General features: G+C 44.8%; 1 protein-coding gene across 3 annotated transcripts in view; it reads right to left on the bottom strand.

The window, feature by feature from the left end:
• Positions 1-1,123: 1,123 nt before the first annotated feature.
• NR2C2 (nuclear receptor subfamily 2 group C member 2) overlaps positions 1,124-23,512 on the bottom strand; it is a 100,928-nt gene continuing 78,539 nt past the window's right edge. For all 3 annotated transcript variants that reach the window (XM_086697350.1, XM_086697348.1, XM_086697349.1), the window contains 9 exons: positions 22,269-22,416; positions 21,405-21,498; positions 17,729-17,862; positions 16,610-16,787; positions 15,367-15,488; positions 14,419-14,558; positions 11,534-11,671; positions 10,451-10,556; positions 1,124-7,578 (listed from right to left, as the gene is read on the bottom strand). In XM_086697350.1, coding sequence (XP_086553476.1) covers positions 7,404-7,578; positions 10,451-10,556; positions 11,534-11,671; positions 14,419-14,558; positions 15,367-15,488; positions 16,610-16,787; positions 17,729-17,862; positions 21,405-21,498; positions 22,269-22,416 — 1,235 coding nt within the window. In that variant the 3' untranslated portion in view covers positions 1,124-7,403. The remainder of the gene's footprint in view (positions 7,579-10,450; positions 10,557-11,533; positions 11,672-14,418; positions 14,559-15,366; positions 15,489-16,609; positions 16,788-17,728; positions 17,863-21,404; positions 21,499-22,268; positions 22,417-23,512) is intronic.

Genomic DNA, 23,512 nt, shown 5'->3' with positions numbered 1-23,512 from the left:
TAGAAATGCTGGGGGATCAGCTCATTAAATTGGGAGGGATTTGGCTCCTTTTACATTTACACCACCTGATGTTCAGGTGGTGATTTTGTACCAGACTTGTGTTCGGGGAGACGGCTGGTGGGGCTGGGCACGGAGGAGGCATTCTGGGATGGCTGCAGGCTCACCAGGGTTGTGTTGAACTACAGGTCCACACCGCAGTGCGCCTTCTCCCTTTACCATTTGAGGGTGGGCAGAGAATTCTATCCTCCATTCTAACCCTTTCTGTCATGTTTTTTAATAACCCCGCCCAGCTGACTTAGCCTTGGCCTTCACGCCAGCTGCTGAGGCTGTGATTGGGCTGCTGGGGCCGCTGGAGCTTTTCGGAAAGTGAGCCAGGGCTGGGGAAGTAAGTACCTCTTCCCTCCATGGCCCACAGGGGGCCCAGAAAGGTTGCTGACCGGGAGGCAAGGCAAGCCAGTGCCGCCCTTATTACTCTTTACAGAGACTTGGAATAAGCACCACTAGGGGGCATTATCTCTTTGACCCTTTTGTCTCCTGTTTCCTACTTTTAGTAGTGACAAAAGATGGGTTTAAAATGTACAGAAATAGGAAAAAAAGACTGCTGTGATAGTGTCTATTTGCATAGATTTTAGACCTTGTTCTTCTGAAGTGACTGGTTTTCATTTTGAATACTTACCTGGCACAGCCATTAAAAGCTATTTGGCTGCCAGTGGGTTCTGCCAAGAATCTGACTCTGGACCTCCGAATCCTCACCAGTAAAATGAGAGGTCACATGATCCCTCCACGGAGCAAGTTCTTTCCAACTTCTACGACTTTAAGAACACATTTTTGTTCTGGATAGTGAATACCCTTACAGGATGAGCCGGCTGGTTGGAGGCCTGGCTTTCGCGTATCATCTGTGACTGCAGCTTGTGTAGCCTGGCACCTCAGCTGTGCTCCCCTCCAGAACCACCGACCTGGCTTTTGGACTTCCACACCTTCTTTCCCACTAAAGGTATTTGCAAGTCAGGTGGACCATCAAGTAGACTGACGGCTAGGGAAGTACCTGCGGGTACTTCCTGCGGGTGCTCCTGGGGGTCAGGCATTACTGGTGTTACTATTAGAAGAAATGAGCAGATGCACATTAGTCTTTAATTCACTTTTTTAATAGTATAAACCTCATTTAGGTAGTAGTATTAAGCCACAACAATAATGCCACATTGAGACAGCATTTAATAAAATGCATAAAAGCTAATTCATGCACTGCATACTCTATATACAAACACAACAATGCAAATTCTTCTTCAAGACTGAAGACACTGATTAGATATAAAATTCAGTTTAAAAAGAACATGCTATTTTTTAAATGCCATCACATAAAGCTGATTTCAAGCTCCAGCTTTCGACAGGTTTTAAACCTGGAATTAAAATGTAATGGCATGAACAGTATTTTCTACATTGTGAAGGGCAGAAGTTACAGAAACGGTCCCAAGAAAATCTAACACCCGAATTTTCCTTTAACAGATGTCTTTTAAAAGGGCCGGTAATGCAGCTACATTTTAACGGAGAGGTCCAAACTACAGGTAAAAACTAGGGTTTGTACTATGAAAAATGTGCAGCTTTTCAGTTATAAAACTAGTTGAACACTGGTTTATTATAAGGTAGTTGGGAGAACGGAGGCTGTAGAAAAATATCCCAGCACTTGAGTTGTGTGGCGGCATCGTCTGAGCCCGTGGCCGCTCTGGTCGTTAAAATGGTAATTGAGTACACGTTCCTAAAGAGAAGTCGTTTTTAACATAAAGTTTACTACTTCCAAATGTTATCCAAATATTAAGCTTTCTCACAGTCTGTCAGTTGATAAATGTTGCTGAACATTGATTTTTATAGCATTTTTTCTATGTTGTCTGTATAAATATTGAGACACCAGAATTACTGGCTTCTGAACTGGAAGTATAGCTGGGCCTTAAAAGTATCTCCGACATTCCCCACCCCTAAGATACTCTTTTTAAGCTCAAACTTTAATTACTCTTAGATTGCTGTTAAGATAGCCCCAAACGAAAACTTTTCTTTGAAGATTGAGAGACTGTCAAGCTTCCTCTTGTATTTTAACTGGAAAGCCACCTTCAAGAGTGTGATTGTCACGACAGGCAAGGACAGGGGAAGGTCAGGAAGTACTGTTGGATGAGGCCAGCGAAGTAGGAGCTTCTTTTACATCAAATATAGGGGAAGCTGAAGGCTAAATGACCCACCGTCTCACAAAAGGCACTGAGTGCTATAGTCTCAATGAAGTGTTTTCAAACATTTCGGTAGCTTATTTTAAAAAACAACAGAAAACCTATGGGCTATGTGAGTTTTTGCCGTTCTCCAGTTCCCTTCAGCGGGCCAGCTTTCAGCCCTCCCGCCAGGCAGGCCCCATTCACCAGCTCTGCAAGCAACTACGCTGGGCTGGGCCCTGGCTCCCGCGTGCCGTGTCTCAGTTTAAAGCCCGATTAAGGGGGAAAATTCATCAGAATAGACCTGGGCGAGGAAAATTAGGTATCTGTAGCTTAAAGGGCACATGTAGCCATATTAAAATCCAATTTTTATCTGACACGTTTAAATCAATTTATAGGAAGGATTTACGTCAGTGGATTTTATTCACATGCTAGAGAAGTAATTTAAGATTTGTAACTTAATATTCCATAATTTAGTCATCATATTCATGTTTATCTTAAAAGACTTCTTGGTAGGTTTTTTTCTACTGGCACTAGAGACATGGGAATCTGTTTACTCACCAGGCAGTGCCCACCATTTGCTAAATCCGGGTGAGCATAGGAAATCACTACCACACGAGGAGTCAGGCCCCAGAACAAGGACCACTCTGAATCTCTGACTATGATGCCTGTCTCTGGACCACATGACAGAGCGAGTGTCTGGGAAGGCCGACAGCTCCTACTATCAAGTTCCTTCCAGTCAGGCCATAAACAGGTGTGTGGCAGCCAAGTTAAAGGTCCCCACCTAGTTCTGGACATAAGCATGAACGGTCTTCTACCTTTCTGGCCCTTGCCTGAACCTAGAGAATATACGGCAGTGTCCTCCTGTCAGGACCTTTTCTGTCTGGAATCTTCCCTGGTACAGAGTGGAGATTCTGTCTTCATGGCCTTTTCCAGCCAGGCTCACCCAAAGGAAAATGGAGTTAAAATATCAGCAAATCCATCCTGCTGAGGGACCTTGGAACACCCACATCCATTTACTTTAGCAACTCTATCATAGACTCTCTTTAAAACATAAGGAAATTTTGGATACATGGCTACATGTCTGTATACATAATATACATCTATGTACACATACACACACTATATACACTGTACATATATAGATATAAACACATGTACATTCATTCAGTCATACAAGCCTATAAATCTGTACACGCACAATGCCGCTGAAGGGACCCCAGGGCTGGACATGCGCAAGTGTGCGCTGGCAAGAGGCACACGTGGGGATGTCCAGAACCCTGTGTACAAAAGACCCAAACCCGCTACCTCGATTAGGGCTTGGCTTTACAAATTTACATCAAAGTTAAGACATTTTCAAAGAGCCGTACAATCTAGAGACTGGAAGTGGGATAAAGGAAGCATGTGGGCATCTGCCTGGCCTGCTCCAACCTTCCAGGGTCTAAAGGGCACTGCCTCCCTACCTCCCCCACCCCCCCACCCCCGGGGATAAAAGCGAATGTCAGAAGATGACACTTCATGGCCTACACTTAGAGATGAAATGTCATCTAGCTAGCCCCACTGCACATGAGGCCCTTTCCACCAGCAAGTGGGCAACAAACTTCTGGACTCTGATCTGATCAGGTCCTAGAACTTGGATTCATAGCCAAGGGCTGCTTGTCAGGCAGAGAGCAGGCTGGGGGCAAGACTACTGGAAATCACCCCAAAGGATTAGGATGCATTTTTCCCCCAGAATAAAAGCACTAGATATAGCCCTTCTAAATCGTAGCCTTCCTGCCACGGCCATCCCCCAAACAAGCAAAACAGCTAAGTAAATATGTACTATGGCTGCAACCATGCGCTCTAGCGATATGTGGCTGCCACGTCACGGAGCCCAAGAGTAGGTGCATCCATTGCGATCACCATGGCTGGTGGCAACTGCCTCAGAACAGAGTTCACATTTAATACTGAGAAGCTAGGAAACCATCCCTCTTGAGGGCATTTACATAACCTCTTACAAGTGACTATACCTGCAATGAAATATAAAAACCCAAACAACAAAAGAACCCCAAGAACAGCCTCATGGCAGAAGCTAGACAATAAATAATGGTAACCCCCCAATAGACACACATACAAATTTCAAATCAGAAGGCTGGAATAGCTTGGAAAGTATCATTTGCTTGAGTAATTTTTCTAAGTCTCTGCCTGTCCTGTTTTATGATTATACGTAATGACCTCCAGAATTTCAACATATAACTGTCTAGCATTATCTGAGATACTGCCGGAAAAGAGCCCATTTCATCAAGAAACAATGGTGTATATCACCACCTCCTTTAGCTGATAGACCTCTCCTCACAAGGGAAGAAGGGCCAGGTTAACAGAAGGGATATGTGCACAGGCTGTGTGACTAAGAACCTGCTCTTGGGCAGAGAGCTGGCATCACTTAACCAAATCTAGAGTTTCACCAACTACCAACGAGGGGTAAAAGCCTTGTGAAAGTTGAGCCTCAGTATTTGCTTGGGATCCCTTTAAAAAAGTCTGGACTTTGGGCTTCTCTTAAGCAATCTGACAAGATGGGATGGACCTGCTGTCCAAGGTGTGAAATGATTTGGGGCAGCAAGAAATCAGCTTGTGTGAACATGATCCTTAGGGAAAAGGCTACTTCAAAGTAAAGCCAAGAGGATCTGGGAAACTAATGAGTGTTCAAAGCCCAAAATGGTCCACTGCCATCAGCCATCACCAGTGAAGGGACTCAAGGGGCAAGACTAGGTCAAAATCAACAACCCTCCAAGCTGAACCGATTTTTGTCCAGGGCTACCTGGCCAGAGTGCAGCACTCACCCAAATGTTCCCTGTCTTCCTGCTGGTTTATCATCTTCTCTGCCCCAAAACTTTCAACAGTGCATCGCTGGGACCTCGGTCGAGGTCTTGGCTAAGCCATGCCGTTGTCTAAAGGCAAAGGTATCTACAAGCCGAATGGACACAGGACTTCCAGGGCCCACCCCTGGGAATGAGGGGTGGGCCTTTCCCCTAACATGGAGAACTCAGATCTGGGAGATGTGACACCGGTATTGCCACCGAATGGCTATGTGATCAACAGACGTGCTTATATTAAAAAATCGAACAGAAAACAGGCAACTTGCTGTGAAAGATGCATAAACGTGCTTGAAAATACCTTCTGCTAAAATCCTTCATGAGTAGAAATGAAACAGACCTGCCCTAACTCTACTGTCTTGGCTGTTTTTTTCTTAATTTTGAAATTTAAATCTCTTCAAAGTTAGAAACCAAAAATTTAAGCTGGCAAAATTAAATTCTTTCCATCATTTTATAACAGGCACCCCTATTATCTCCAAAATGTGTTTCCAAGTCATGAACTATAAATAATATAATTAAATCCAAACAGGAATTTAGAAGTTGGAGATACCATCCCCACTTAATTCCTACTAATGACTTTCACCAAGTGCTCCTAACACTTCAGAACAGAGAAGCCTATTTTGTCAAGAGCCAGTGGCTAGCTGGCTGGGCACCTACATAGCACAAGAGGCCCCACCCTGACTAGGGCCCAAGCCAGACCAGAGAGTGCCTGTGAGGCAGGGGAAGTGCACTGGGATCTTTCTGGATACCATCTGGTCAAAAGGTCCTGGGAGATGCAGATTTAACCTAATGCTGTATTTTCTTAATCTGGGCTGTACAAAAAGGAAACGGAGAGTACCTGATCTGGTCTTGGACATGCCACTTTCCCAAGCAGGAAATGCCCACCGTTTACTCATATCCATGGGAATTTATGCTCTTCTCTAGACAGAACTTCCTTATACTGCATTCTGCTCTTGTAAATGATGGTGGCTGTAACTTAGGACAAAGAAGATAACTTTGGGAGTTACGGGTTTTTTATAAGGAGCAGGTAGGCTGCTTCTGCATACATCACCCAAAATGCTCCAGGGTTCTTTGCTGGTACACACCTGGGGGGATCAAAGTGCATGGTGTGCCAGTAGCATTCAAAGATCTGCCAACAGAAATGCAGAGTCTGGAAACACTTTGAAAAACCCTGATATTCAAGGTCAACAGAGAAACCCTTCCATTCAGCCGTACCATCACCACTACCCTGGCACAGGGAGCAAAATCCTGCACCCCTCCCCGCTGAATCACCTCACAGTTCTGAGTGAACTGCAGGAATACAGACCCTTCTCAAGGGGGCATTTGGAATGGAAACCCCTGAGAAGGGGACCTTCCTCCATCTGAACAATGAGCAACCGCCCCAGATTGCATTTAGGAATTACTGTCAGGTTCAAAATGCCCACCTTGCACTTTTTGGTCAGAAGGCTCTGTCTGCCGTGAGTGGTGGAGGTGATTTGGGGATGTTTTCACTTGCTGCAGGAATTGGCAGTTTATGTCTGACTGGTTGCAATCCAATTCTGAGAACCAGTCATCAAGAGAGCCCTAGGTTTGGAGGAGCCTGTAGATGCCAGTCACAGACCAGAACCAGAGGTCAGGGAACCTGACAAGCATCATCAACTCACCAGCTGAGGAAGCTTCCGGTTGGGGTCCCCACCGACTGCACTACCACACGCCCACTTACTGCATGATACACATGAGCCACATTCTCAATCGTTCATAGGAATTTAGTTCAACACCACTAATGTGTGCATACAATTAGGAATGATGCCATCTTTTCTTAAACATAAATGATTGTCTCCTGTACCCTATTGCGTTTTCACAGAAATCATTAGCATTTCGGCAAAAGACATACACAGTTTTCCATTTGTCCTGCCCACAGGCAAGATGTTGCTAACATACGCATTGATAAGAAGTGCTTAGAAAGTGCTAATATTATTTACCCTGGTAATTAGTAGCTATTAATTCCAAGGAAAATTTTAATATATATACACACATACTGTTTTCTTAGGTTCGTTTAGTTTTGTTTAATACTAGTCTCTGACATTATAAAACTCTTTGTTTTTTGCCCTTTGAGAATCGCTAAATACAAATTAGGTTAAAAGATTGTTCCAAAATCTGCTTCATCAAAAGGCATTAAAACATTTCTTATGGCAGGAAAGGATCCTACTAGTCTTTTAGTTGCTATTGTTTGGGATTAACAGGTAAGAAGAAACCAGGTAGGAAATGGCTAACATACTGGAAATATTTGCACATACCAAAATACCACTACTTTATTTTCTCTGTTATCTGAGCGGTCCTGGGAGGATCCTTCTGCTTCTCGGCAGGCGTGTGGTGCACACTATAGACTGGCTCCGGTGATCTGGCCGTTATACTCTGCTGTCTCCATCTTGAGGATGTAGGGGATTATGCTGTCTATTGAAACATTGCCAATGAGACCAGTAAAAAAAAGTTCTTCTGTTATGTTTGAGCTCATCAGCCTGAGTGCTGGCAGGCGAACGAGAATCCGGGCCAATCTGTAAAAGGGAGGCTCATTAGAGAAAGGGAGTTCACTGCCCTTCAGACTTCTCCCTGGACAGGCTCCCAGGGACCCTCTCCGCACTGCTTGGAATTGAAACAAACAAATAGACCCATGACCTACCCCTTGTATTTCAAATTTCAACAGTTCCTCTTGTAGGGATTTATCATGAGAGAAAATCAAAACCAAGTACAAAGATGTATGTACAAATGTTTCCTTCATTTATAACAATTCTCCCCACCTCCACCAAAAGAGAAAAATTTGGAAATCAATAAAGGATGGGTTAAATTATGGTATCTCCATATAAAAGAGCACACTGTATATTCAGCAAAAAGTATAAAAAAGATATATATTCACTGATGGTACGTCTGTGATGTACAGCCGAGTAAAAACCTAAAAGGAGACCGGGAAGCAGCAAGTGTAACACAATCTCATTTGTGTAAATTTATTTGTGTGGCATGTATAAAAAAGTATTTGGAAGGATGTTCCCCAAAATGTTCACCAAAACTCTGATCTCTGGGTTTGGGGATCTGGAATGCTTTTACTTATTAAACCTTTGTCTGTATTACTCTAGTGTTCACATAGCATCCTAATTAAAAAATGAAGCAATAAAATTGTTTTCATTTTGAAAACACCCTGGGTGGGAGGACACATCATGACCCCGTTCTGATGGCTCTCTGGACACTGTATCTGAAGCATCCCACATGATTGGCCATTCCACAGACACTGTACAAAGCTACGTGTGCAAGGATGCTCACTGTGTGCCAGCCTAGTCTGGAAACAACCTATATTTTCATTAGCAGGAAAGTTCTAAAGAAATGACAGCATCTCCTCAGCCACAGAAAATGCAGAAGTATGCTTGTTGAACATTACATGAAGAAAGGGTTACAAAACCTTACTTTGGATTTTATGATTCCAGTTACACAGACATAAAAAATTTCTGGAAGGAAATGCATAAAACGTTAACTATGGATAGTGCTATTTACAGGAACTGAAAAGCTTTCATTTTACTTTCCAGAATGTTCTAATTTCTTTCCTACAGTGAACACTGTTATTTTTAAAAAGAGAAAATACAGATTATGCAAGCGGCATTCCAGTATCATCGTCCATTCGCCCAGCCACCATGAGTCTTGCAGGGCACACAAAGATGTAAGGGGACACCACCACAGACCAGAAGGGGCAGACAGGATGAAGGATCTTGGAAACTCAGCAAGGGTCAATCAAGGAGGACTTCTTGGGATGGGGGGGCGGGACAGGTCAGCTGGGCCTTAGAGGCTGGCTGAGGTTTCTCTCAGCAGAGATATAAACAATGGGGAGGGATAGAAGGGTTATTTCAGGAGGAGCAGACAGTATGAGAAAAGGCATAAAATGGGAAAGACTACAACAATGCAGAAACGGGTGTCAACCGTCCTAGGGCTTTTGGGGGAACTGTCTTTGAGTGAGTTTCTGAGTCCTATCCTATGAGAAAGCCTCCCTTATCTCATTTTTGGTTCCAAATCACTTTTCTTACCATGCCCTTTATCTATCCCTAGGTCCCTCACTAGATTTTTGTAGAAACACCTACTTTCAAAGGCCAGAGAGCTGCTGTTGTCAAGATGACTCTAGTGTGCTGTGTGGTTCTGTTAGCAGTCCCTACAGGGGCATTTCCAGTCTCTTCTGACCACGGACACCGTGTGGGAGTAGGCCCATGGCTACCTCTGGGGACAGCTTGCCTGCGTACCTGGCTGGGTTGGATGAGCTCTGGGTATGGGTGGCAGAGCTCCCATTGGCAGTCCCATTCTATATGTATTGAGGCTGTAATCACTTGAGACTCATGGTGAGGTTTTCATAGATTCCAGTCAAAATGGATCCTGCTCTGGCAAAAGCTATGCTTGGGCCATGGAGGTGTGCCTAAAGCAGAGGAGGTTCTCTCCCAGCAGGGCCAGCTACAGGTCTGCCAATCACACCACAGAAATGGGTCCCTGGGGCCTGGCATTCTCATTCTGTGGGGCATCTTTGGATTGAGGTCTGTGAAGGGGACACACATGGAGAGAAGTGGGGCCGTGTATCTTATGGGTCAATTTTGCTCCAGTGTTTATTTTGAGAGGACAGGGCGGGGAAGGGAATATTAAATAGTTTGCCTGACATGACCTTAGTAATTCATGGAGTTTCCAGTGGGTTGGAAGTGGTCATGGGGAAAGAGCTCCTCCACTCCTTGGCTGGAAAGCCTGCCAGGCATCCTGCCCTATTTCAGAACTTTCCTGTTTCAGTTTTGCATGACAAAAGCTCACATGTATATCTAGGAGTATATGTGTATATACATGTATTTGCTGCCCAATCATTACAAATAATACAAACTAACTTTTTTACCTAAAAAATGGGAGTTCAAAAAAAATCAGTTTATCTGACGGCAAAATTACTATTTTCTATAACCCACTCACTCCTTTGTAGAGGTCGGGGTCGGTTTCTGTCAACAAAAACTTTGCTATCACGTACGCTAGCTTGGCCTCTTCAGTGGACGCAGACCACGGGGGCACAGCTGCTCTTCTGGACAAAGGGAATCTCCGTGAGAACTACCGTCTGTGCACGATGTGAGCCTCGGAGGGAATTACACAGCAACAATTCCAAACCCTCATGTTACAGAAGAACCACCCAAGGTTCCACCTGCAGTTTACCCAGCAAACACTGGAATGGTCCAGTATTCCTGCCCCTCCCACCTAGCACTTTCCACACACTGTTACCATCCATGAAATGCAAGAACTAAAGTGTGATCAAAAGGAGGCTTCACCGGGCTGCCAGACGTGGAAAGGCTGACAATTTATATTTGTGACTACAGATCCAGCTGCACCCCCTCCTGCCCCACAGCAAGAGTGTGTATCTTTGCGCCTCACCGGTATGTGTCTTCCGAATAGGTTTTCTGAACGTAGTCCTGCAATTCCATCTGTGCCTTTTCTTGGAATTTTTCAATCTGGCTTGTGCTGGTCAAACCTGGATGGTCTAAAAAGAGAAAAGTACCCCTGAATTGCCTTGTGTATTCTGAAAGCCTCGCTTGCAGACTTCTTAGTATTTTTAATTAAGCCTCTGGCAAATTTCTCAAGTACAATGTAGATTGAACTCTGAAGGTGGATCTGGTTTGGATATTACTGTTAAAACATTAGTTTTTGCTCTATGCTCTGCCAAGGCCTGAGGGTTCCCGGGAGAGGGCTGGGCTCCTGAGTGGTCACACCAGCCTCACCAGCCCCACCTGGCTTGGTTTGGACATCTGGCTTGGAACTATCACATGAGATTAGAAATTATCATTTACTTTCTATGTATTTAATACATAATTTCTCCCATTTTTATTAGCTACTTTGTTGTTCATGAGTGGATGGCTGGGGAAGAAGGGAGGGACTTAGCGGTGTCCAACCCTGCTATCGAGTTCAGCAGTCAGCCTGAGTGACCTCTGGAGGCTCCGAGACAACAGCCGAGAGGGGGGCAGCGAGGCCAGCCGGACAGTCCTGCTGCCTCTTCTTCAGCTGCTGCTACTGTCCTCCAGGAACAGGTAAACTTGTGCAGTTTCAGTCTGTACTGGAGGACATATGCTAATATAAACTAAAAATTGGCAAAAAGGAAAGCAAAACAAATCAAAACGAACAAAAAAGGACATTGGACAGTAGTATACTACTCTGTTTTGTATGCTGAAGTCTTGTTTGGCCAATGGTTTAAATTAGGATACAGAATAGATCTATTCAACATATGAAGTCAAAACATCTGGAAGGCACTATGGCATATGTCTTTGGGACTGTAAAAACAATTTAAAAGAACGTTATGTGTTTATGTTAGCTAGCAAAGCACACCTTTTAGGAGAACATTCTGTCACATACAATCTGGCAGGGCTCTCTCTACATGGCTGACAGCGTGACAACACGTTCATGTTCAGAAATATCAGTAGACATAGGCGGAAAACTGTTGTGAGTCACCACCACATATCTTACCGGGGCTAAAGAGAACTATAGCTTTAAGGTATGCATACTCATAGCCGTCTATATCCAGCTTCGCCATACTGTTACAGAATTCCTGAAGCTTCCAGATGTGCTCCATGACTTGCTTTATCCGGTCTCCAGAAAGTTTATCTACAAATCAACATCACAGATCCTCTGAGAAAGGCTGGTAAGAATAACAACACAAGCTTCTTTGAGGAGCCACAAAGAGAAGAGAAAATAATTTCACTTTTTAATGGAAAACCATTTACCTTAAGATGGTTAACAGCCTCAGTTTCCAGGTGAAGGAGAAGTGACAATAGGTACCCAAATTCCACTCTGCTATGTATGCTGTCTCAGTAATAATCCCCCAGACCAGCGATTCTCCCTGGCCCCACGTTGGGCAGCAACTTTGGCCTATAGGCACAAACTCCTTTTATTCTGTGCTTAAGACCTATAAGTCAATTCTTTTTTTTTTTTTTTTTTCAACGTTTATTTATTTTTGGGACAGAGAGAGACAGAGCATGAAGGGGGGAGGGGCAGAGAGACAGGGAGACACAGAATCGGAAACAGGCTCCAGGCTCTGAGCCATCAGCCCAGAGCCTGACGCGGGGCTCGAACTCACGGACCGCGAGATCGTGACCTGGCTGAAGTCGGACGTTTAACTGACTGTGCCACCCAGGCGCCCCAGGACCTATAAGTCAATTCTTAACAGTGGTCAGATTTTCTAAGTCTCTGCAGGCATTTAATAAATGTTTACGGATATGACCATTAAATGTCGACATTTTTTAGTTGTGGAAACAATTTTGTGTGTTTTCCGATTTAATCTTCATGGTAGTATTTGCTGAAGGTATTAGTATTATTACACTCAGTTAAAAATAAAGGAAACCAATCCTCATTTGTGAACAAATCTAACTTAAAATCAACAAAATGTTACAGGGTTAAAAAAAAAAAAAATCAGCTTTACGTTACTAGTCCAAAGGAGTAACTAGAAAAACAAAGGTGTGACTAGGTAACTCGAATTCCTAGATAATCAAACATCTGGAATGCCTAATGAAAATTGCAGCTCAACTGCAATTCAGTATCACGTGTAGATTTTTAGTGTCAGTGCTGAATCCTAGGCGTGCTCCCTCAAGACTATGTCTTTGATACTATGGACTTCCGGCAGGCAGAGGGCTATCTGCACTGGCTATCTCCTGTCCTGACATGGCTGGGATCTGACCACCAAATATTAGGTAGTTGCCACAAATCTTTCTGGAAGAGAGTCACCTTCGCTCGTGAGCAGCAGCTGGGTATGCAACTGTGTCCTGGACTAGGGGGTCTGCACGACCCTTGTCTGTGCCTGGCTCTTCTGCTTGCTGTTTCACTTGGGGCAATCCAGGGACCTTACTGCGATAATAGTCTCTCTAGGATTGTGAGAATTTGTTATATGGGAAAGGGTAACCTGTTACGAGATAATAAAAAAATCTGTCTGTTGGTCTCTGCCCCCAGTTTCTGGCACAGAGCTCCTGAAACCCTTGTTAATTTCTAAGTGATAAGAGCACTACCACGACATCTTATTCTAATATTTGTCTTTGACCCTGTTCCTGACAAAGAGCTCCTAAAACCCTTGTAAGCTCCTATGTGTTAAGAGCACTAGGATTCATCTTTTGAGGTGAATCTATGGGGCCTGGCCCCTGGAAAGACTAAGGCATGCCGAGAAACTTGGAATTTCCAGCCCCGTCCCTCATCCTCCAGAGTGGGGAGAGGAGCTAGACACGGAGTTAATAATTGATCATGCCCACATAAGGAAGGAAGTCTCCATCATAAAATCCCAATAGTATGGGGTTCAGAAAGCTTCCAAGTTGGTGAACACACGCACACCAGAGGGTGAAGTACCCCAAGTCCACGGGGACAGAAACTCCTGCACTTGAGATTCTCTCAGACCTCACCCTATGTATCTCTTCATCTGGCTGTTCATCTGTATCCTTTATCATATCCTTTTAAAAAGTGGTGAACTTAAGTGTCTCCTCAAGTTCTGTGAGCGACGCTAGTGAATGAATCCAACTTGAGGGCTGCTGCAACCTCTGATCTACAGCAGGTTGGTCAGAAGCACAGGTGATAGCCTGGACTTGTGTGTGTGTTTTGGGGACAGGGTCTTATGGGACTGAGCCCTTAACACCCGTGGGATCTGACGCTATCTCTGGGTAGACAGTGTCAGAATTGAATTAAATTGTAAGACACCCACCTGGTGTCACAGGGAATTGCCTGTTGTGGGGAAACACCTCCACACATTGGTGACTACAAGTTCCAGAACTGAAGTGCTTGGGGAGTCTGGGTGGATCAGTTGGTAAAGTGTCCAACTTCTGATTTTGGCGCAGGTCATGATCTCATGGTCGTGAGATTGAGCCCTGCATCGGGCTTCTCACTAAGCATGGAGCCTGTTTGAGATTTACTCTCTTTCCCCCTCTGCCCCTCTCCCCCGTGTTCTCGTGCTCTTTCTCTCTCTCAAAAAAAAAAAAAAAAGTGTTCTGTGTGAGTAGTAAAGGAGACATGCAGGGAAGAGAAGCACAGTAGGGAAAAACTGGGTTTTTCTTTCACCCCACAGGTGAAAAACTAGTTTTTTTCCATGTATGCCTGCCAATCAAGATGGAAATGTAAGATTATGCTGGAAACATCACCAAATGCCTACGTATCAGGAAGTTGGCAATTTCTTCAATTATCTTTTTTTCGCCTTTCATATGCCTTATAAGATGACAGATGGGTGGAAATTTAAATGTTCTCACTGGTAAAGGTCCTAGGACTTAAATGTCAAACTACCTTCAGCCTGTGGATGCTGTGGGGACACTGAGAGGCTGGCCAGTTTGCAAGGAGTCAGCCTGAAACGAGATGCAATCCCCCACAGCCCAGACCAGCCCTACCTTCCTGGATGCTGTTCTGCAGGTGGTTGACAATGGCCGCCAGGATAGTGGAGAGACTCATGACCTGGGCACACTGGGCGAGGCCGAGGGTGAAGAGCTCGTTCCAGCAGGCCCGCACCAGGCTGGTGTTGCAGTCCTGCCTGGGGACAGAGGTCAGAGTGGGTGTGGGTACATGCTGGCATTCTCCAGGGCCCAGTTTGCCCCAAACAAGTCGATTCAGCAAGTGTTTCTTGAAGGTCTATGGTATGTTCAGGACCATTCTCTGAAAACACCACTGTCTGTGTGAATCTCTTAACTAAAGTCCCTCTGAGGATAAACTATTCTCTTAACAAACTCTTTAGACTTCAGTAATGAGAAATCTGAATGGGTATGACTAAACTGGCATCTCCTACAGCCTTCTAAACTCACAGTGGCCCTGACATGGCTGTCAGAAGAGGCTGCAGTGATCCAAGGGCTAAGAGCTAAGGGGGTGGGAGACACACCCTGCAGACAGAGAACAGAGGGTCTGCAAACCCTGCAGGGGAGAAGCTGGCACTGGAGACAGGAAGAGGCCAGCCACGCCAGCCTTCAGCCCTGTCTTGGATGATGATTTATACTCAGGACAGCATGGCTACCATGCTGCAAACAGTATGACCCTATCTGAGGAGCTCCTGCTACTTGTCTCAACATTTCAGGATGACTCCTGCCTTTTGCTCCACTCCATCCCTGGCTCCCAGCACCAAGTCCTTGGCATATGGAGAAGACTGATAAAAGTTTGAGTAACACCGAAATAGTGGCAACCATGGACCTCGGCTACCAGTCCACTTAGTATGTTTAATAAGAAAATCAGGGTCACTTGAATGAGATCACAGGAACAAACTAGAATGGCCCTCAGATATCTTCTGGGCCACTCCTAATGAGGGGAGGGCTCTTGCTGAAAGATATGCACAGAGAGAAAAGGCCACTTACCCAAGTGCCTGAAAAGCTGGGATTGACCTGGCCCAGTGCATGGAGAGGAAAAGCAGGCGGGACGCTGACTCGCAGATGTAGTGCACGTTGAGGTACTCTGGCATTGGGCTGGGCATGGTGAGCTGGAGAAGAAGAGGCACACAGCACAGGAGGTGACAGAGAGACAGGTCAACATGAATCCCTGTCACGTTTCAACAACTGTGACACTTGAGTTGTGATAATCTCTAATGCTGAAGCTCCTGTGCAGACCCATCCTTATGAAACCTGTGTCCTCTGCGGTGGGGGGCTGGCACCAACACCCTGTGGTCTCTTGCCCAATGAACTCGGGCCTGATGGCCCTCAGAATGTGGTCAATGATGGTGACCTCCCAGCTCAATCACACAAAGACATACTTTTCAGCTTTTGCCTCAACTAAATTGCTATTTGTTCTAAAGCAATTCCATTTTGAGCTGGAGGTTAAAATCTAAATTGAATCTGGGAACAGGGGTCAACTTCATAGCTAGTGGGCATTTGGTAGGTGGCCTCAGGGTAACAGTGAGTGAGAGCTGAAAAGAAACCCATATGGTGGGAGGACGAGATCCCATCATCAGAATGCTCAGGCCTGGGCTCCAGAGCTCCACTGTCCAGAAGAGGCATTAATGCCTTTGATGCTGGAATCCCACTGGTGACCTATATTCTTGGCACCAGTGGGCAACTATGAGCAGGGACCCAGTCTTCCTAAGTGACTGGTCAGGCCTCTCTAGTCAAGAGCACTCGGGGATAGGAAGACACGGTCTGTAGCCCTAGAAACTGAGGAGTGTCTTTTGGAAGCAAGGCCATGGAGAAGCCTGTGGGGAAGACTAATAGCTCTTCAAAGTTCTGTGGCTAGCGATGGCAAGCGGTCAGGACCAGCGGCTAGGAATGAGGGCTGGCTGCCTGCACGCTGAAGCAGACAAAGGTGCCTGACTGAGCCTGTGCTGGAGCTAGGCCATCCTAGAAAAGGCAGAGCAGTCCATTAAAAACCCTCGAGGGTCAGCACCTTGTCAACCCCTCTTGGCAAGGACAGGCCACACCTGCTTCAGGGCAAGTTACCTTGAAAGCCAAATGAGCAAAACGGAGTGAAAATGCTTTTTAATGAGAATACTGTTCTGGAACACCAGGTCTGGATCAAAAGCCACAACATGAAAATGAGCTTGCTACAAGATTTTGGTTTTACACTGCAGGCTGGGAGGCTGGGGCATGTGGGTAGGCTGAATGCACTCACCTTAAATGTGACATGAGTATCTGAAAGGAGGGGCCCTTCGACCTCGATGATGGGTGTGGACTGGTCTCTGCTGATGACGTGGATGCCGCCTCCTCCACTGGCATCTATGCCATCTGCTAGGCTCGGAGGTGAGGAGCTGTCTGTGGTATTAAGTGCTTTAGCTAAGGTATCAAATGCCCTGTGAGCAAAAATGAAGCAGTCAGTGGTGTGAATCCACAGCTTTTAGGAGGAACAGAACTCTAGCTGAGACATAATCTAGAAAAACCATGCAATGGGGAAAAGATCATTAAATTCTACCTGCTGGGGGAAGGGATGACAATGAAAGTTTCTGTGTACAGTCCATACATCATCATGGGCACTAAGCTATATATTATTTATTTTAACACATAATTTCTATTTTTCACACTACTCTCTAAGGTAGAACCCTCCCCATTTTATAGATGTGAAAGCTGAGGCCTGGAGATGTTACATAACTCATCTAAGACCAACCACCCAGTAAATGGTGGAAACAGAATTCTATCCAACTCGAATCCCGTCCTCTTTGCTATCAGACTGCAAGAGATCATGAGGCCCGGGGCACTTGTGTGGCCTCCAGCTGTACATCTGCCCAGCCTGGCAAGACAGGCAGGGGTGACCAGTCCCACAGGAAAGGAGCAAACACGAGAGCCTATGGAGAAGAAACACTCTGCAGCCGGTTACGGATGTCCAGGGCCAGCTAATGCTAGTAGCTAACACCCTGATGGACTTAAGCTTTAGACTATTTGGAAAAATAGGCTAAAACAGAAGTGGGAAAGGGGATGAACTATTAATATTTACTCAAAATAACTAATGCAAGGAACACCTGTCTATTGAAGGGTTTTCCCTGCTTCCACTCAGTCACTCCATTTCCTTTTTCATTGTTTGGAATGAAAAGCAACTTTGATTGTTTTATATCATGTAATATAAACGAATCCTGGTTCCCACAGTTAAAATGTGAAGGAAGACAGATGTGCAGGGACACTGTGACTTTACCATCCTTGATTAAATACAGGGTGGGTGTCAAAATGCTGCCGCCAGCCCTCACAAAACAGCAGCTAAGTGTGCACACTGGGCAGAGCCTCCACCCTCATGGGATCATACCGAGTAATCTCACTTGCGGACTGGTCCTCCGGCTGCATTTCCGAAGCGTCACCATTGTTAAGGGACTCACTCAAGTTGGCAAGGGAGGTTACTACATTTGCCAGTGTGCCCAGAGCTCCCTGGCTTGTTTCTGCCTATTATTAAACAAAAAACAAGAACATTAAAGATGAACACAAACACACACATAAAAGACTCTCAGGCCAATGAAGGTATAATGGTAGTTTAAAAACAGCATCTATGGGGTGTGAGCTCAGCATGGCAGCAGGAGGGAAAACTTTTGGTGAGGGGAGAGTCCGGTATCTTGACTGCAATGGTGGTTACACAAATATACATATAATAAGGTAACAGAAAACAGACAAATTAGACACTGCCAAAATTTAAACTTCTGTGCTTCAAAAGATATTAAGAAAGTAAATGGGGTGCCTAGCTGGCTCAGCTGGTGAAGCATTGGCTCCTGACCTTGGAGTTGTGAGTTCGAGCCCAACGGTGGGTGTACAGATTACTTAAAAATAAAAGCTTAAAAAAAGAAAAAAGTTATTAGGAAAGTAAAAAGAAACCCTGCCCTTCCACACACAAAAGACAACCCAGAGAATGGGAGGAAATATTTGCAAAACACACATCTTACAACGGTTTAGTAACCAGAATATCTAAAGAACTCTTTCAAGTCAAAAATAAAAAGATAAAGCAGTCAGTTAAAAAAAAAAAATGAGCCAAGGATTTAGATATTTCTTAGAAGAGGACACACATGGCCAATAAGCACATGAAAAGATGCTCAACATCACTGGAAATGCAAATCAAAACCACAATGAGATACCACCTCACACCCAACAGGATGTTTATAATAAAAAAGACAGGTAATAACAGGTGCTGGGGAGGATGTGGAGAAACTGGACCCTCATACATTGCTGGTGGGAATGTAAAATGGTGCAGCCACTGTAGAAAAGTCTGGCACTTCCTCACAAAGTTTAAATACAGAGTTACCATATGACCAGCAATTCCACTCCCTAGTTATACACATGAGAAATTAAAACATACGTCCACACACACAAAATTACCCAAATGTTCGTAGCATATTTGTCTATTCATAACAGACAAAAAGTAGGAACAACTCAAATGTTCGTCAGCTGAATGTAATGGATATGTAAAATGTGGTTTAGTCATTCAAGGGCTTATTAATTGGCAATAAAAAGGAACGAAGTGCTTGCTGACACACGCCACAACATGGATGAACCTTGAAAACGTTACGCCAAGAGAAAGAAGCCAGTCTCAGAAGGCAAAATATTGTATGTTTCCATTTATATCAGAAAAGTAGAGTATAGTCAGAAAGTACAGTAGCAGTTGGTAGGGTAGGAGGAAGTGACTGCTTAATGGGTGCAGGGTTTCTTTTGGGGTGATGAAAATATTCTGGAATTGGGTAGTGGTGATGGCTGTACAACCTTGTGAAAGTACTAGAACCACTGCACTGTAACACTAAAAGGATAAATCTTCAGGTATGTGAATTTTATCTCGAATAAACAAAAAAAGAAAACCAGACATATTTGAACAAATAAATCAAGGTATGTATAAACAGGGGTGCCTGGGTGCCTCAGTCGGTAAAGCATCTGACTTCCGCTCAGGTCATGATCTCGCGGTTTGCGAGTTCAAGCCCCGCGTCGGGCTCTGTGCTGACAACTCAGAGCCTGGAGCCTGCTTTCAGATTCTGTGTCTCCCCCTCTCTCTGCCCCTCCCATGCTCATGTTCTGTCTGTCTCTGTCTCTCAATAATAAATAAATGTTAAAAAAAAAAAAATGTATAAACAAATGTTTGTTGTATCTGGTTAGAGAGGTGAAAAACCAGAACAGCAGAAAAGATCATAAGCAGAGAACTGACTAACAAATCACCGAACAACCATATAACAGAAGGTTGTGCAGCTGTTAAATGATGCAGGTTGTCATGACAGAAAGATGTGTTGAAGAGAAAGAAAGCTTAAGTGAAAAAAGAAAAAGATCACTCCCCACACACTGTACCGGTGCTGCGTCCTGGTTCTGATACCATCTTGCAGTCTTGCCAGATAAACTGCTGGGAGCAACTGAGTAAAGGGTACAGGGGAGCTCTGCAGCATCTTTGTGCTTGCTCAAGGTACGTTATTTTGAATTTTAATCTTTCAAAGTGGAAGGTTTAGAAAACAGATTCTGAAAATAGCTCCCTTTAGGTGCTTTGTATATATTCCGTTATTCATGAAAAACTTCCACACCACAGAGGAAGGAATAGGTAGGAGCACACGTCTGACTCTGCAGCTCTTTCTCTTAACTGCTACTTAAATACCACAGTTTGTGTCCTTTCTCTTCCATCCAATGACCATAACTAGCTCCTCATTTACTGAGTGTCACTGCATGCTGTGTGCTTTATAAAACGAACTCAAGTTTCCCAGCACCCCTGTGTCGGGGGTACTGAAGGAAGCAGAGATGTAGGAAAGAGGGCACATGGCTCCCAAGAGCGGTGCTGGGCTCCCAAGATAGCAGACTCTGGAGTCTCTTGGTTCTTATTCTCAGTCTCTGCATGGATGGCACCATGGAACAGCTGCTGTGAAATCCCTTGGTAATCAGGTTTTAAGGTTATTTGGGCCTTACTTTCAGGCTTCTGGTTTCTCTCTACCCCACTATACATCAATCACTGTCCTGAATGGCTACTGGGTGACAGCAGCAAACTGGGTGTGATTCCCATATCACATACATCACCAGTGCCCAAAGACAGGAAGCTCAAAGCCTGGCATAAGGGCCAGAGGATGGAAAGCTGCTGTTGGTGCCAGTCAGCAGCTCTCACTGTTGCCTTTTCTTTCTCAAAAAAGGATGTTCCTAACGTGCTGAGTGGGCCCAGTGAGGTGCACGTGAATAGATGAGAAGGAAGCCTTGCAGGTAGCGTGGCTCTGGCTCTCAGGGCAGTAGCCATGTCAGCACTGTTACGAAGTCGCTCCTTTTAGAGAAGAAAAACCGGACTTCAGCCATGGCGTGCTACTTCATCATCACTGGGTTATATTTCTCATCTCATAGTTTCTGATGTAATCAGTTTCCTTGCCTGGATAAAACCTTTTTCCTAAGTTATCTTCACAGGGGTTAGCCAGCTCTCTCTCTCCTGGAATGACAAACACCTCTGTTCACAACAAGTTAAATTCCATATGGCTGATTTGCTCTTAGTTTTACAATTGTCAGAATCCTGCCTGAACTTCCTCCTGCAGGTCATCTAATAAAAAGGAAGGGGGTGGGTGTGAATAATTTAACAGTGTGTCAACTTCAACCAAAAAAAAAAAAAAAAAAAAAAAAGGAACTAGCAGCTTCTGCCAAAGGCCATCTTAGAATAAGCAGCCATTTCCCTAGCATACCAGTAGATTGCCAATGTGTGTACTGAGGTGGGGGGTGGTGGGGTGGTTAACTCATTTGAGAGCCACTGAATTCTCACCAAACTGAACTCTAGATCCTGACATGTTACAGTGACTATAACCAGCCAGTCCTGAGTTTCCAAAAAGTCCTCAACATCCCTAAAATAAATCACAGATGGCTGTATAAGAAGTGAGGTGAGATGCAGAAGGCCATGCTTTCGAGGTTGTCTCGGAAGGCCAAGATGGTGGGTGCACAATTCCGAGAAGCAGTCTGCACGGCAACAGAAAGATGGAGAGTAAGGCATAAGTAGAGAACATCACCTTGGAATCCGTGGCCAGGAGAACCGTACCATCCTCGCGTATCAAAGGCTGTTGGATGTTCACAAGCATCCCTGGATCAAGAAGACCTGTTTGTCTATTTAAGACATAAAGAAACCCAGAGTAGCTTCCAACATTTAATGCACAGTATGATCATGCTGCATTGCTCTGTCCCTTCCACATCTGCAAAGCTGTCTGAAGAGCACAAAAGCTCTAACTGGACTCAGCCACTGAGTGACTAACAACCCCCCTTCTCTCTGCAACGAGATACACACAGAGCTGGGCCTACAGCCTGAAACAGGATGCCACACAGACACATGTCTCCCCGCTCCCACCCCTGCTCCCCCAAGCTTCCATGCTGACCACAGACGGTGACTGCTCTTTTAAATAAAGTTAACTTGATCTTCAGAATATCACCAAGGAATTCTCAACTCTAGTTCTTGCTAGGATAGAGTTTGGATTTCTTATTTTTCTTTTCTGTTCTTTTTCAATTAAGTTCAACAGATTACATGAAAGCAAAAAGACATATAAGTTAACTTGTGGCACTATTTGAGACTACCTGAGGACTTAGGCCTTTTGTCTATACTGCAGAAAAACTCCATCTTGAATTGAAGAGCAACTGTTTTCCTGTATGAATAACCACAGGACATAACCTGAGCCCCTGATGCAGGAGAAATTCTGACCCCATCTTAAATTAGCCATCCTCAGGCCTATCCACAGGTATGACTGGAACACCTCCAAAAAGGGTAGGGTGGGGCAAGACAAGGCTGAAGGCTGTGGCAGCATGCAGGGAGCCAAGTAAGCACCCTCCAAGGGACAGCTCAAAGGCTGATAGCAGTGTGACCCTTTACCAAAACAGGGACTGACCTTGCTCCATCTTTATCTGCCACAAACGTGGGAGTGGCTATCAGAGGACTTCTCAGGTCCTTCCGGATATAGATTTTCTCAGTTGAAGCAGCACAATTGCTTGGTTTCTCCCGTTGTACATCAAAGGGCTTCCGTTCACTCTGTACAGCTTAAATCACAACATAAATATTCACATTTAGAGGAAAGAGTCAAGTTATTAAAAACTACATCTTTCCAGGCAGCTGGGTGGCTCAGTCGGTTGAGTGTCTGACTTTGACTCAGGTCATGATCTCATGGTTTTTGAGTTCAAGCCCCGTATTAGGCTCTGTGCTGACACAGCTCAGAGCCTGGAGCCTGCTTCGGATTCTGTCTCCCTCTCTCTTTGCCTCTCCCCCACTTTGAACTACATCTTTCAAAGTAAATTTAGGGGTTTTCCTTAGTAAGTTTGTTACTACAGGGATGATAGGTTCTGGTGCTAGACACATCTAACTCCATTTTCACAGTGGACTTTTCAGCCAAAAAGGTGAAAAACTCAAAGCCAAACGATACGGTGTTAAATCCAAAGGGCTAAAGAGGGTAAGCACTGCCTGCTAAGACAGTTGAGCACGGCATTTGTATGGCCTTGTGGGGGGCCCACCCTGAGGACTCTGGCTTTTCTCTGCCTGCTGCTAACAAAAGGCACTCTCTGGAAGAGAAACACCCATCTTCAAGTTGGTCCTTAACAGAAATCTTGTCTAACGCACGTGTCAGAGAGGAAGCATTCCAATGTCCAACTCAAGCCTGCACAGCTTCTGCAAACTGTTTAATGGGGTGTTAGTTTTCTACAACACTAGCAGTCTCTCCCTTTAGCAATCTGGCCTAAAAGGAGTATACAGGCCAGAAAGAAATGAAGAAAATAAAAACCTTTTTAACAGAAAGAAAGGATGAACCCCAGATCCAATATGTAAGTAAGAGGGTCCCATTTCACAGATGAGGACCCTGAGGCTGAAAGCAGTGACATGTCTTCCCCAGTCCCCACAGCTCCTAAGTGACAGAGCTGGGGTTTGATACTCCACAGCCTGTGTTTACCCCACTGCCCTGTGCTGCATCCCGATTTATCTGGAGGTTTCCAAATACTCCACGGGAAATGACCAATCCCAGCAGCATCAGTGCTGGAACACCTAGCTGACCCAGAAGGGAAATAAAGTGAAGCCTCGGTGGATATTTTTCTCTTAGAGTATTTTAAAGCCAGGTAGAGAAACTTCACTTTCTCTCAACTTGCTAAC

Source organism: Puma concolor, chromosome A2 (genome assembly GCF_028749965.1).
Source record: "Puma concolor isolate L17-30 chromosome A2, mPumCon1.1.hap2, whole genome shotgun sequence".
Lineage (NCBI taxonomy): Eukaryota > Metazoa > Chordata > Mammalia > Carnivora > Felidae > Puma > Puma concolor.
The sequence above is the reverse complement of the archived record's forward strand: the minus strand, read 5'-3'. Positions and strand labels throughout refer to the sequence as shown.